General features: G+C 55.7%; 1 protein-coding gene across 1 annotated transcript in view; it reads right to left on the minus strand.

Moving 5' to 3' along the window:
• Positions 1–13,404, minus strand: part of RAC2 (ras-related C3 botulinum toxin substrate 2 (rho family, small GTP binding protein Rac2)) — a gene marked incomplete at its 5' end in the record, with an annotated part of 18,193 nt that extends 4,789 nt beyond the window's left edge. The window contains 5 exons of the mRNA XM_010860623.1: positions 1,522–1,681; positions 2,008–2,070; positions 2,773–2,890; positions 11,216–11,287; positions 13,388–13,404. Coding sequence (XP_010858925.1) covers positions 1,522–1,681; positions 2,008–2,070; positions 2,773–2,890; positions 11,216–11,287; positions 13,388–13,404 — 430 coding nt within the window. The remainder of the gene's footprint in view (positions 1–1,521; positions 1,682–2,007; positions 2,071–2,772; positions 2,891–11,215; positions 11,288–13,387) is intronic.
• Positions 13,405–13,406: the final 2 nt, after the last annotated feature.

Raw genomic sequence — 13,406 nt, forward strand, 5'->3', positions numbered from 1 at the left:
CTGTCTCATCAGCCCTGAAGGCCCCCCAGTCCTCCCCCTTGGCCTGGGCCAGTCTGAGGCAAGTTCAAAGTCATTAGTCACTGCCCCTGCCCCACTTTCATCTGGGATCAGCTCCAAGAAAAATTGGCTAGAGGCCATGGCAGGACCCCCAACTCATCTCCTTCTGGCAGAGAAAGGACCTTTAGGGAGTGTGCAGGCTGGCTTGTACAGATGGAAAAACTGAGGTCCAGAGAAGGGAAGCCCCTGGCCCAAGGTCATACAGACAGTGCCAGAGCTAGTACCAGAATCCAGGCTTCCAGGCCCCATCTTATCCCAAAGCCTCTGCTTTAAAATGGAAAGGGTCTCAGGCTCAGAGGCACTGTCTTGGGTGGAAGGAGTCCGGGAGGCAGACTGATCAGAAAGAAGAGAAGGCAGGGTCAATCCCCAGTATCTGTGAGGAAAGACCAGAGAGCCTGGGAGTCAGAGCCCCCAGGATGGGACGTAGGACCCAGTGTTTAAGCGGCAACAGAGGCCCCCTGGGAAAGACGGCCATGTCACTGGGCAAGTCATGAGAAAGGGGAGGTGGAGGCTGCGGTTTCTCTTCCTGTGGAGAGATGTGAGTCCCCAGGGCCCTCCCAGTTCCGGCGGAAGGAAGAGGGTTAGGGTTGAGGGAGGGAGGGGCTGGAGGAGGCCCCACCAGTTCAGGGGCCAAACCCTGGGTCTGAGGGACCCTGTGGTGACACAGAGAGCCCTGGGCAGCTGGACTGCAACTCACAGTGGCCAAACCCTGCTGGCGGTCCCAGGCTCTTGGGCAAGTGCCCTGTCTCCAGGTGGCAGGCAGGTCAGGGCCTGAAAGACAGCAGACCTGGACACCATGGAAGAGGCCAGACACACCAGTCATAGCTGGTGCAGACAGCCCTGGGCCACCACGAGGAGGCCCCCACGCCAGTGCCTTGTGGTTCTGTGTTCAAATCCTGCTTCTGCCACCTACCAGCTGTGTGACCCTGAGAAGTCACTTCACTTCTCTGGCCCAGTGACTGGGAAGCAAAGAGGAGTTGGGCTGAGAAGCCAGGAGGGTGGGGAATGAGGGGTGAGGAGGAGGCAGAAGGGAAGGCATCACCCTTCAAAGCCAAGCTGAAACAACCCCTCCAGGAAGCCTTCCCGGAAAACCCAAGCTTGAGTTGACTGCTCCTCTGAGAAACCGCAGCACACCCGACTCCAACCCTGCTCTGTCTGTCATGTCAGTATCTGCTTACGGATTGCACTAGTACCAACAGTGATCCACACAGAGTGCTTCCCATGCACGGTGCTTCTCTAGGGGCTTCGCGGGTGTGAATTCACTGAATTCTCCCAACCACTGAGAACCACTTCTATTGCCATATTTCACTGATAAGGAAACACAGGCATAAGTGACTCGTCCCGGGCCACACAGCTAGTAGCTGGCACAGCCAGGGTTGGAATGCACTGTCTGGCCCTGGAGGCTATGTGTGCAATCACTACAAGGCTGTGTCGGAGTTCCCCTCTCTGAGCCAAGCCCCCTACCAATCTCCTTGGCCAGTGCCAGGCCCTGCGGGTAGGTGATAGGCGCCAGCTTCTTCTCCTTCAGCTTCTCGATGGTGTCCTTGTCATCCCTCAGGTCCAACTTGGTGCCTACCAGGATGATCGGTGTGCTCGGACAGTGATGCCGCACCTCGGGGAACCACTGGACCAGTGGGCAGGTGCAGGGGGTCATGTAAGGAGTGGAGGGAGACGAGGGGCACAAAGTTGGGAGAAGAAAAGAAGGGGGCATGAGGGTGTGTGGAAAGGAGAGGACAAGGTCAGAGAGTAAAGTTAACTATCCCAAATGTCTCTGAGACCCGAGTTCCCCCCCTCATCCCCGCCCACCAGCCATGGTTGATACCGAGAACCATCTCTGCCCACATCCTCTGCTGCCCAGAGGCAGGCCAAAGTCTCCAGTCCCTCCCTGCCATGCTCCCCTCTTCAGGGTCGCCTGCCCTAACCCCTAAGGTCCCGCTCCGTCCCACTCACCTTGGCCCGGACATTCTCATAGGAGGCTGGGCTGACAAGGGAGAAGCAGATGAGGAAGACGTCCTGGGGAATAAAGCAAGGGTTACTGGTGAGAGGAGGCCTGCAGGTGTCCAACCTGGGCCCTTCACACCTGGGCAACCACTGAGGGCTGGAGCAGCCCAGGCGATGCTAGGCTCTTAGGATCTGGCAGAGCACTGTTTCCCTTCTCTATAGCAGGCTGCTGCTTGTTTATCCAACACTTCCTAAAGGCCAGGGTCTGTTCTAAGAGGATAATCCTCACATTACACTGTAGCGATGCCGCTGCTACCCCATTCTACAGACAGGGAAAGTGAGGTTTACAAGGAGGTTAAAGGGTGTGCCATCTGGAATTCCAGAGTCCGTGCTCTCACTACCCCTCTGTCGGTTTACCGGTCCCAGCCCTTTCTCTGCCACCCTGAAGGGAGAGCCGAGAAGCCACAGAGCCACCTGCCACTGTGCCCCCATCTCCCCTCCCCCTGCCACACTCCCCTGGGGCTGGTCATCCCGAGATTCCTTTGGATCCCTGTCCGGGGTCTGCCTGCCCCACCCACTGGGCACCAGGTGGAGCCAGAGCCCACGGGAAGACGGGAAGGCACAGTGATGACAGACAGAGCCGGATGGAGGGGGGGTACTCCTTGAGCTGCGCCTCAAGGGGAGGGTTAGGGTTCACCAGGCCGAGCTGGCACTCCAGGCGGAGGAAACAGGGACATGAAGGCCAGGACCACGAGGAGGGGTGGGGTGGTGTACCGTCTGCGGGTAGGAGAGTGGCCGGAGGCGATCATAGTCCTCCTGCCCGGCCGTGTCCCACAGCCCCAGGTTCACGGGCTTGCTGTCCACCATCACATTGGCTGAATAGTTGTCAAACCTGTGAAAACAAGACAGTGGGTCCATCTCCAGCCCCAGAGTCTGTGGACTTGCCGTCCCTGGTTCCGTGATGGAGGCCAAGACCCAGAGAGGGGCTACAATGGGACCCAAGTCACACTGCACTCTGCAGTTTGGGTTAATTTTTAATTTTTTAATGCCAATCCATTATATTATAAAAAAATGTTAAATGCAGGAGAGCATAAAGAAGAAAACATTGTCTCTACTCTTTTTCTGCCCTGTCTATACTTCCTGGGTCGGGAAGATCCCCTGGAGAAGGGATAGATTGCCCACTCCAGTATTCTTAGGCTTTCCTCATGGCTCAGCTGGTAAAGAATCTGCCTGCAATGCAGGAGACCTGGGTTCCTTCCCCGGATTGGGAAGATCCCCTAGAGGAGGGCATGGCAACCCACTCTGATATTCTTGCCTGGAGAGAATCCCATGGACAGAAGAGCCTGGCGGGCTACAGTCCATGGGGTCACAAAGAGTTGGACATGACTGAGCGACTCAGCACACATCACACATCCCTTGAAGAGATGATTTTTCAAGACTGTATAACATTCTCTTGAAGGCACAATCAGAATAAACTTTACCCACCTCTGAGGCTGAACACTGCAGCTAGTCAACCAATTTTTTTTAAGTTATTTTTTTATGTGGACCATTTTCTAAGTCTTTATTGAATTTGGTAACAGTATTACTTCTGTCTTATACTGTGGTTTTTTTGGCCTAGAGGTTTATGGGATTTTAGTTCCCCAACCAGTGATTGAACCCGCACCCCCTGCATTGGAAAGCAAAGTCTTTATCACTGGGCCCCCAGGGAAGTCCTGCGGGTACTCATTATTTGTTGAACGAATGCTCATTCCCATCTTAGTTTGGGCCCCCCCAGAAGCAAACCTGGAGATGAAATTTACTTGGGAAGTGATCCCAGGACCCAAGGGAGGGGCAGAAGCTATTGAGGTGTTACTGGGGGGCGGGTGGAACTGGGACTCCATCTTGCCGGGGCCTCTGAGCACAGGGCATCCCCCTGAGGAGGCAGCAAGCTAGGGTATTTACCGCCTTCTCCATCTCCCACTGGCAGAGGGCTATCCTGGGGTATTAATTCACTGGCCTTCCAGCCTACCCCAAAAGCTGCCAGTCACTGGAGACTTCAGGAAATGCCATTGGCACACACTGGAAAGGCACATGCTGAAGGATGTGCACATGCTAAACTCTCCCTGCTGACACCAGACAGGCCTCGGACAATCACATGAGCTTCCAGATTTTTTTAAAGGTTCTGCTGCTGCTGCTGCTAAGTCGCTTCAGTCGTGTCTGACTGTGTGACCCCAGAGACAGCAGCCCACTAGGCTCCCCCGTCCCTGGGATTCTTCAGGCAAGAACACTGGAGTGGGTTGCCATTTCCTTCTCCAATGGATGAAAGTGAAAAGTGAAAGTGAAGTCGCTCAGTCATGTCTGACTCTTAGCGACCCCATGGACTGCAGCCTACCAGGCTCCTCCATCCATGGGATTTTCCAGGCAAGAGTACTGGAGTGGGTTGCCATTTAAAGGTTCAGTTCAATAGAATTTCTCGCTACACACATTCCTGAGAGGCATTCCTGGTCCCTAACACTATGCAAAAAGAAACTGGGATCAGAGAAGTAGAGTGACTGACCCTAGGCCACACAGCCAGTGAGCAAGTGACCCAACCAGGTGTGACGCCAGTTCTGATTCCATGCCCAGTGTTCACTACCCCGTGCCACAGCTGCTTCCGCAGCTTCCCTGTGGGCGAGAGACCACCACCTTCTCTCTCTGCACTGAGGTCACCCACACAGGTCCTGCTTCCTGTCCCCTGCCCTGGCTCACTGAGGCCTCAGGCTCCTCCAGCTTGTCCCCCTACTCCTCCCTTCACACATCAGCCAAGCTGTTTCTGTTTCTGGCGAGATTCAGGCTTCCTGCCTCCTTGAGTCTGTTCACGCTGTGCCCCCCTGACTGGAATGCCCTCCCACCCTCTCCTTGTCGAAGGTGTTTCTTCCCTCCCAGGTTGCGCGGTCTGCCGCGCTCTCCAGCCTGTGCCCCTGTCTGCCCGTGCCTCTCTTGGGAACGCTCTTCTGTGCTCTCATCACCCCGTCTCCCATTCATGCTTCTAAGCCCTGCCCAGGCACTTCCTCCTCTGTGGGGAAACGTCCCGGCTACCTCTTTCCTTGGCCCCCACCTGGAAAGAGTTTGTCTTCCCCTCCCTCAGGCAACTGCTTTGCCTAGACTATGAGGTGGCATTACTGCGTCTCTCCTGCCATGTAGCTGTCCATGGGGGCAGGGCCCATGTCTCTTTATCTCTGAAGTCTCAGGACTGGCACCTGGTGAGTGTAGGTAGAACAGAGTTAAACTGAACCAGAGCACTTGAGACGCCACCTCCTCCATGAAGTCCTCCCAGAACACTGCTCAGAGACAGGCTGAAGAAGCCCTAGTGCTTCAGAGCAACTCAAAGACATCTGTCTTGTGACAGGCACCCTCCACCAAAACAGTGGGCCACTTGATGCGTTTAATACCCCGTGCTTGTCCAGCCTTCAGTTCCTCAGATGGCCCTGCTCCCTCCTGCCTGGAAAGTTCCTGCAAATGCCCTTCCCCTGGCTTCCTGCTCTTCTTTCCTGGTGCCAGGCTGACTCTTACTCATCCTTTTTCCAGCCCCATCGCAAGGTCACCTCCTCTAGGAAGCCTTCCCTGAGCCCCAGCCAGGTCGGGGCCCCCACCGCACCCCCACTCAGTAATCTGTGGTGAACTCAGCACCCAAAGGCATCAGGCTTGGCTTTCTCCTCATTGCACTGAGGCCTGCATTGCGTTTGGCACGTATCGGCTCAGTGGTAAAGAATCCTCCTGCCAATGCAGGAGACCGAGGTTCAGTCACTGGTTTGGGAAGATCTCCTGGAGAAGGAAATGGCAACGCATTCCAGTATTCTTGCCTGGGAAACCCCCGGACAGAGGAGCCTGGCGGGCTACAGTCCATGGGGTCTCAAAAGAGTCAGACACGACTGAGCGGCTAAATGACAACAACAGCAACAGTTGCCCCGTGTCTGCTCTGGGTACCACCCATACTGCTGTGGGATTTCAGGCCAAAGGCACTATTCAGGGAGACACCACAGGGCGTGATGGGAAAAGAAGTCCCTGTGTTTTCTTTGGCTTCAACCAGAAACACTCCTTTGGGGTGAGCTTAGGATATAGGGACATTATCTCCTTTAATGTCTAGTCTGAAATTCTGATACCAAAAAGTCCCCCAAGATTCCTTGAGCCAAGGATATCTATCTTCTCTGAACCAGCTCTAGGATCTCAGGGGCCATGGTGATGGGGAAAGAGCTGATTTGTAGGACCTGTCACAGGACTAAGCACTTGCTCTGGGGCCAGGCAGAGGGCTAGGGACCTTCATACCTTAGGTTTTGAAGTCCCATGTGACCCAAGACAAAAAAACCTCAAATTATTCCCTTTAGACAGTTGAGGAAATCAAGGCCCCAAGAAGTCAAATAACTTTTCCAAAGCCAGCCAGCTCAGGAGCACAGGAGCTGGGATTTTATCTGGTCTCCTTCTGAGCACTCATTTGTGAGCGAGAGAGAGTAGAGTAATGCTCCATAGAAGGGTGGATTTGCCTGGGGACACCCCCCCACCAGAGTGGGAAGAAAGCAGAAAGTTCCTTGTGAAGCCTTGTCCTGGCTGTGTGACCCTGGGTGAGTAATCCAGCTTCTCTGAGCCTTACTTTCTTCACTGTGAAAAAAGAAAAGCCCCATCTCTTAGGGCCACTAAGAGGATCCAGGCAGAGAGGACCTTCAAGCCATCCCATGGGGAGATGCTGAGAAGCTGAGCAACCTCATCTTGAAACAGCCCCCTCACTGGCCCCTCCCCAGAGCCTGAGGAATTCCTGCAGAGACAATGATCCACAACCCCCGAGTCCCCTACTCCAGAGACCCACAGGCAGCCAGGACCAACGGAATGTATACCTCCACCGTGGCCAACCCTCACTCTTATCTTACAGATGAGGAAACTGAGGCTCACAGATAGGAAGGGACTTGCCCAAGATCTCACAGGCAGTTGGTGACAGAGTCGGGACTAGATCCTGTTACCCAGTTCAGAAAAGCCTGTGGTATAAGCATCACTGTGAGTTTATGGCTGGAGGCTCAGTGAAGTTTGAGCTCAGGTGCAGGGGCTCCCTAGCAGCTCAGATGGTGAAGAATCCACCTGCAATGTGGGAGATGTGGGTTCCATCCCTGGGTTGGGAAGATCCCTTGGAGAAGGGAAAGGCTACCCATTCCAGGATTCTTGGGCTTCCCTGGCGGCTCAGATGGTAAAGAATCTGCCTGCAGTGCAGGAGACATGGGTTCGATCCCTGGGTCAGAAAGATCCCCTGGAGGAGGGCATGGCAACCCACTCCAGCATTTTTGCCTGGCAAATTCCATGGACAGAGGAGCTTGGTGGACTATAGTCCATGGAGTCGCAAAGAGTCGGACACGACTGAGAGACTAAGTACAGCAGAGCACGTGGGGCTGACCTGGACCTGTGCAGAGGGCAGGGAATCCATGTTTGCTGAGCAGCCGGGGGTCCCAAATGCTGGTCCGGGTCCTTTATACTTAGATCATTCAGTGGACCCAGGAAGTGGATTCTACATTGTGTCTGGGATTCAGAGCCCTAGGGTAACCTGCCCACAGTCACACAGCTGGTATGCCTTTACCCAGAGTCTGTGTGGCCCCTTTCTGCACCCCTAGGCTACACACTCAGCTCTGTAGCCCTCCACCATGGAGAGGAGGAAGGGCATGGGACAGATGAAATGGCCCTCGGCCCTGCGTATCACTTGACCACCACCCAAGCCTCCAGGGGAAGGAAGGTGGACTCACAGAACACAAAGAACACAAGGCATGCATGGCTGCTGATTTGGGGACCAGGGAGCATTGATATGTCAGGCGAGGCATGGACCCCTGTGAGGATTCGCCGCCCGGTCCTTGGGACAATAGGGAGCCACCGAAGGCCTTTACCAGGTGGGGGTGACATGCTCAGCTTTGCATTTGGAAAAGGTTCTTTTGGCCACTGGGTGGGAACATCTTGGAGAAGGGTCAGAGGGGAAGCTGGGAGACAGAGCCACCAGTGAGAGAGGCGGGTGGTTGGAGGAGATGCGGAGGCATGGGTGTCCCAGATGGGATGGGAGGGGACAGAGGCTGTGTAGGAACAGTGAGGAAGCTTGAGCCAGCTGGACACAGGGAGGGATTAACACACCTGGTGGCAGGAGTATGGGGCAAGGGGGAGTTGTGAGGCCAGGTGGGAAAACTTGGCAGGACCCCAGGAATCTCCACTAGGGAGGCTGGGTGTCATCATGTCTGTGGGAATCCAGGCTGGACTGCCAGTTTACAAAGGAAAGTGAAAACCAAATACTGGCCCATCTGACCCAAATTAACTCCTTGTGTTCTTCCCAGAGAGAAGCCCTGCAGAGCCGAGCTCCCTGCTGGTGGCTGAGTTCCAGCACCTTCTCAGGGCAGACTGGAGCACACCCTCTCTGCCAGACAGGGTGGTCCAGTCACTACAGAGTGCCAGTGAGGTGCTCGACTCTGTTCTAGCAGCCAGTCTAGTGAACTAGACGGACCAGGGCCCTGTCCCCACAGAGCTGCCATCCCAGCAGGAGAAGTCAGATCAGGATGGGCAACGGAGACTATCCAGCAGGGTGTGGAGGGATGGAGGAGGCCTGGGTGGAGGAAGGGATTGTTTAGACCGGGGTCAGGGATGGGCTACTTCAGCAGGGAACTGAGTGATGGGAAGTGGTGCGTGCAGAGGCCTGGAGGAGGCTGGCATGTCTGGTCCCCAAGGACCAAAATGGAGTGGGTAGGAAATGGGTTTTGAGAGGGGAATTTCAGCAAGGTATTCCTCTATCTAATTTTTACATTTGAAAGCTCACCTGGGCTTCCCTTTGAGAATGTTCATAAGGAGAGGGTAAGGGGGAGATCCCCTAGGTCATGAACATCCCATAGCAGGGTCTTTCTGCCTTGTCTTTGTATCTCCAATGCCCAGCACCTGACCATACACAGAGCAGGCTTCAGTCTCCCAATCTGTGAGACATGGCTTTGACTTCGAGCTCTTATCCCCCAACCCTAGGCAGTAAGTTGAACTCGTTCTCTCTCTTATCTGATCTGGTTCTTGTGGCACAGGCCTCTGGCCCCAGCAAACCCTGCCACCCTGAGCCCCAGAGCCCTCCTGACCTTTATCTCTCTGCTGGAGATCTCAGGCTGCCTGTTTCCCCAAATTCTACTCTCTCCAATTATCCCCACCCTCCAGTGTCAAGGGCTCAGGGTGGCTTATTTTCCCCTCTCTGTCACAGGAGTGCAGACTTTGAAGCAGGAGCCCCTCTAGGGGCTTGTCCAGAGCCAAGTGACTCCGTATGGAAGACAAAAAGGGTGGGGTGCAGGTCTGGCAGCATACCAGGCAGGGCCCAACACAAAATGAAAATGTAGGGCCTCTTGTTCAAACATTAAGAATTTGGGGATGGGGGCCTCCGAGCATTAAACGAAGTGCAGGAGCCTCCTGTGTGGGACTCTGTGAGCCTGCCTGGATGGCCCACCTGGGAGCAGGCCCTGATCTCTGACCCAGCTCCTAAGACTCCCTTCCTTGGCCTCTGCTGGTCCCCCCACCTCAGAGAACTCACCTCCCATCTACCTGCACAGGGAAGGTGCCTGGGCAAGGAACTTGGCACCTCCCAGCCCTGCTCCACTTCTTAAAGAAAGAGAAACTGAGGCTCAGAAAGGGGAAGCATTTGGCCTAAGGTCTTTGAGCAAGTGGGCCCTTCAGCCCATCTGTGACAGACAGAGGCAGGAGAGTAGGTGGTGCCAGTGACAGTCCTGGTGACAACAACCTTCTACAGGAGCTGGTTGGCCTAATGTTACACCAGCCTCCCTGCCAGGTCTAGAGCCCACCATCCCTCAGCACCAGGAGGCGCTGATATACGTTTGGTATTGGATGGTGAGTGGGCAGATACAGGCTGATGCTAAGAGGGGCACTGGTGCCCCTATGGGGAGTTGGGAACAGAACCAGGCCAGAAATTGCTTTCCCAGGTTTCCTACCCAGGTTTCTCTGCCCTCTCCTAGCTGCCATCCTCCTGCCTGGGCTGGGGTCCCCGAGGCAATTGGAGCCTGGCCCCTTGTGCCAGGGAGAAATAGAGAGATCCTAGGCCACCTGGTGACCCTGGAGGGCAGGTCCCTTAGCTTCTGTGAGCCTCAACTCCCCCCACAGACACTGTGGGACTAAAATAATCCCAACTCCTCCCATGAGCATCAAATGAGGTCACACATGTGTGACATTTCCAGGGACTGGCACCCAGTAGGCCCTTGAGAGATGGTAGCTGTGATCCATCCTCCTAGGGCCTCTCCATAAAGTTCAATTCAGGTCAACTCAAGACATATACATTGTTTCTAAGACAATGTGTAGATTATACTGCATGTAAAACCCTAAGACCCTTAAAGAACTGGAAATGGCTCCCTGCCCTCTGTAGACTCTTGGTCATGGAAAAGATCAGATAAAGTCTGTCTAGGGAGTGAGAAACCTCTGCAGGCTATGTCAGAAAGGCTTTCTGGAGGAGGGATGCTGGAGCTGGCCTGGAGGTCTTAGATGCATGGGCATAGGAAGGAAAAGCACTTGAGGCAGAAGGAACAGCTGGAGCAAAGATCCTGAAGTAGAAGTGTCCAGGGTGTGTTTGGTGACCAGGTGGCCAGAAACAGAACAAGAAGTGAAGAACTGGGTGGTGAAGCCAGAAGGGAAGGTTGGAGAAGGCCACACAGAGCCTTGGGTGCTGTTGTGAGGGAGTGGGGCCGCCGAGCATCAAGGAGAGAGGGGCTGGTGCTTCTGTTCACCCCACATACTCCTCCATACCTGCAAATCAGGTGACAGCCCTGCTCCACATCCAACACAAGCGTGGGTCCTGATTGGTCTCGGGTGGCACTGTCCTATCCCCCTGCACAAGCATGTGCCCTGACATCTCCAGTCTCCCAGTGTTAAGGCTCTCCTCCTGCACCCACTCCCCTCCTCTGTCCCAGTCCCCTTCCACCCAACTCTGCTCAGGCCAGCTTTCCATGTCTCCCTGCTTGAAGGCCCCGCTCCCTGGCTTGCCTCCTGCACCTGTCTCCCCTCTGGGAGCCCAGGGCGCTCATCCTGGCACAGGTGGCTACCTCCCCCTCTGGATCAGCAGGCAGCTCTGCTGGCCCAAGACTGGCTGGAGCCTGACCCCGAGGTGCCCACACAGGCCCGGCACACAGGAAGTGCCTGAAAGGGGGATGGGCCTGGTGGTCCATGCGTGTCTCCCCAGCCACCGAGCGTCCCACCCACATGTAGAACTCACACGGTGGGGATGTACTCTCCAGGGAAGGCATTGGTGGTGTAGCTGATGAGCAGGCAGGTCTTGCCCACGGCTCTGAAAGACAGGAAGTTCAAGAGGACAGCAGTCAGGGGCCCTGCCCGAGACCCGGGGAGGTTTTCTGAGGATCCGCGCGGTCCCCTAGCCCAGCCCTCAGGAGATACCCAAGCCCCACCTCCACGGGCCTCAGTGTCCCCATCTGAGAATTTCCGTATCAGCGTTATCACACCTGAGATGTTTGTTAAAGGACAGACTTTGGGGTCCTACCCGAGATTCTGAATCATGAGTGTGGCGTGGATCTAGCAATTTGTAACAGTCTTTCCCAGGTGACTCTGATGTGAAACAGAGGATTAAAAGCAGGGGGTCCCCAGGAGGTTCCCGAAGCCTGACCAGGGCTCTGCCATTACTGCCCTGGGATCTAGATCCTTCATCACCCACCCAGCAGGGGTGCGCTCTCAGGCAAGCCACGTAACCTCCCCATGCCTCAACTTCCCCGTCCAGAAAACAGGGATGAGATGAGTCCATCATCACAGGAAGGACAGAGAGGTAAATTAGATGAAGCCGGTAAAGTCTGAAGCACAGTCCTGGCACAGCATAGCAGTCGCCAAATGTGGGGGACTGCTTGAATCCTCTCCTTCCCCTCTCACCTCACCAGAGGGTGTGGCAGTTAAGAACATGGAGTTCAGGAATCAGAGAGACCAGGGCTCAAATCCCATGAGGTCTTAAGCAAATGACTTAACTTCTTTGAGCTACAGTTTTCCCACCTGTAAGACGGGCCTAATATGAGGGTTGTTGGGAGGATAAAACAGAGGAGCGTGAGGAAGCCCAGGGCCTGCACACAGTAAGCACTAAGTTAGTGGTGAGCGCCATGATTGGTGCTGTCTGCGCCCCGAACCTGCTGGGCTGGGAGGGGGTGCGGGCCACAGGTAGCCCTGGGCCTTCCCCGCTCCACTTGGTTTCGTCACTTCCGGCTCTGAAGGGGGCCGCCCGCCCTCTTCTCTCCCCATCGCCTCCCACCCCCCGCCTGCCAGCAGCAAGGTACCTCTGAGTGACTGGAACGTTGCCCTCGGCTTCCGCCCTCCCCTCCTCATATCAGATACAAAGCAGAAGTGAGCAGGGCTGGACAGGCGGGCAGATAATGGGCAGGAGCCGTGTATCACAATCAGCTAAGGGCTGCCTGATAAACCAGCCCCCCACCACTACCCAGCCCTGAACAGGAAAGTCAAGTCTCTTACGGCCTCAGGCTGCCCCTCTGTAGGATGGGAGGCCTGGACAAGAGGCCTGCGTTCTAGAACATACTGGAATACGTTGGGGCTGGACCTACAGAAAACTTCAGGAGGTACCTGTGTGTTGGACCCTGAGGCAGTGTTGCTGGCAGGCCCAAGAGATGGGATATCAAACCTGTCATTTTACAGATGAGGAAACTGAGGCCTCATGACAAGGGCACATGACAAGCTGAGGTCACAGAGATCCGACCGCTGAGGAGAGCCTTCAGTTCAAGCCTGGGCCGACCCCCACAGTCACGCCCACCCCGCACTCCTCTGGCCCTAACCCTGCCTCTCACGCCCCTCCCCCTCTGCTCCTCACCCACGTCCCCCACACCACCTCCCCAGCCAGGCAGGCTGAGACTTAGAAGGCGAACTTTACCAAGCACACATACGTGCAGGACAACCCCTCAAAATAGCTCAAGCGACCCGACATCAACCCTGAGGGCGTGGGCCTCTTCCCAGATGGCCAAGCTTTGGTTCAGAGAGGCACTGTGACTTGCACAAGGCCACACAGCAGAGCAAGTCAGGGACTAGAGCCCAGGTCAGCCTGGGGCCCCACCCCCCACCGGCAGCCACAGATTTAGAGACCCAAGGCCCATAGGAGACCCAGCTCTCAGGGTGCAGGCGAGAGGCCCCAGATACCCCTAAGCGCGGTCTTTTACTCTCCACCCAGGCAGTTTCCGGGGTGAGTGGGGCAGAGAGTGAAGCTGTGTGCAGCCCACCCCTGGGGTTCCCTCTGGGCCCTGGGAGAAAAAGGGAGCGGTTCCTCTGGCTGCCTCCTAGGGACTCCTCTGTCTGCAGGTAGGGGGCTTCCCCAGGGACTCCAGGGTGGGAGGGCCCCAGGGCTACCCCCAGAGGGAGCTGTGAGCAAGTCCAGCCAGATACCTACCCATCTCCCACCACCACAC

This window comes from Bison bison, unplaced genomic scaffold (genome assembly GCF_000754665.1).
Source record: "Bison bison bison isolate TAMUID 2011002044 unplaced genomic scaffold, Bison_UMD1.0 scf7180017864468, whole genome shotgun sequence".
Taxonomy (NCBI): Eukaryota; Metazoa; Chordata; class Mammalia; order Artiodactyla; family Bovidae; genus Bison; species Bison bison.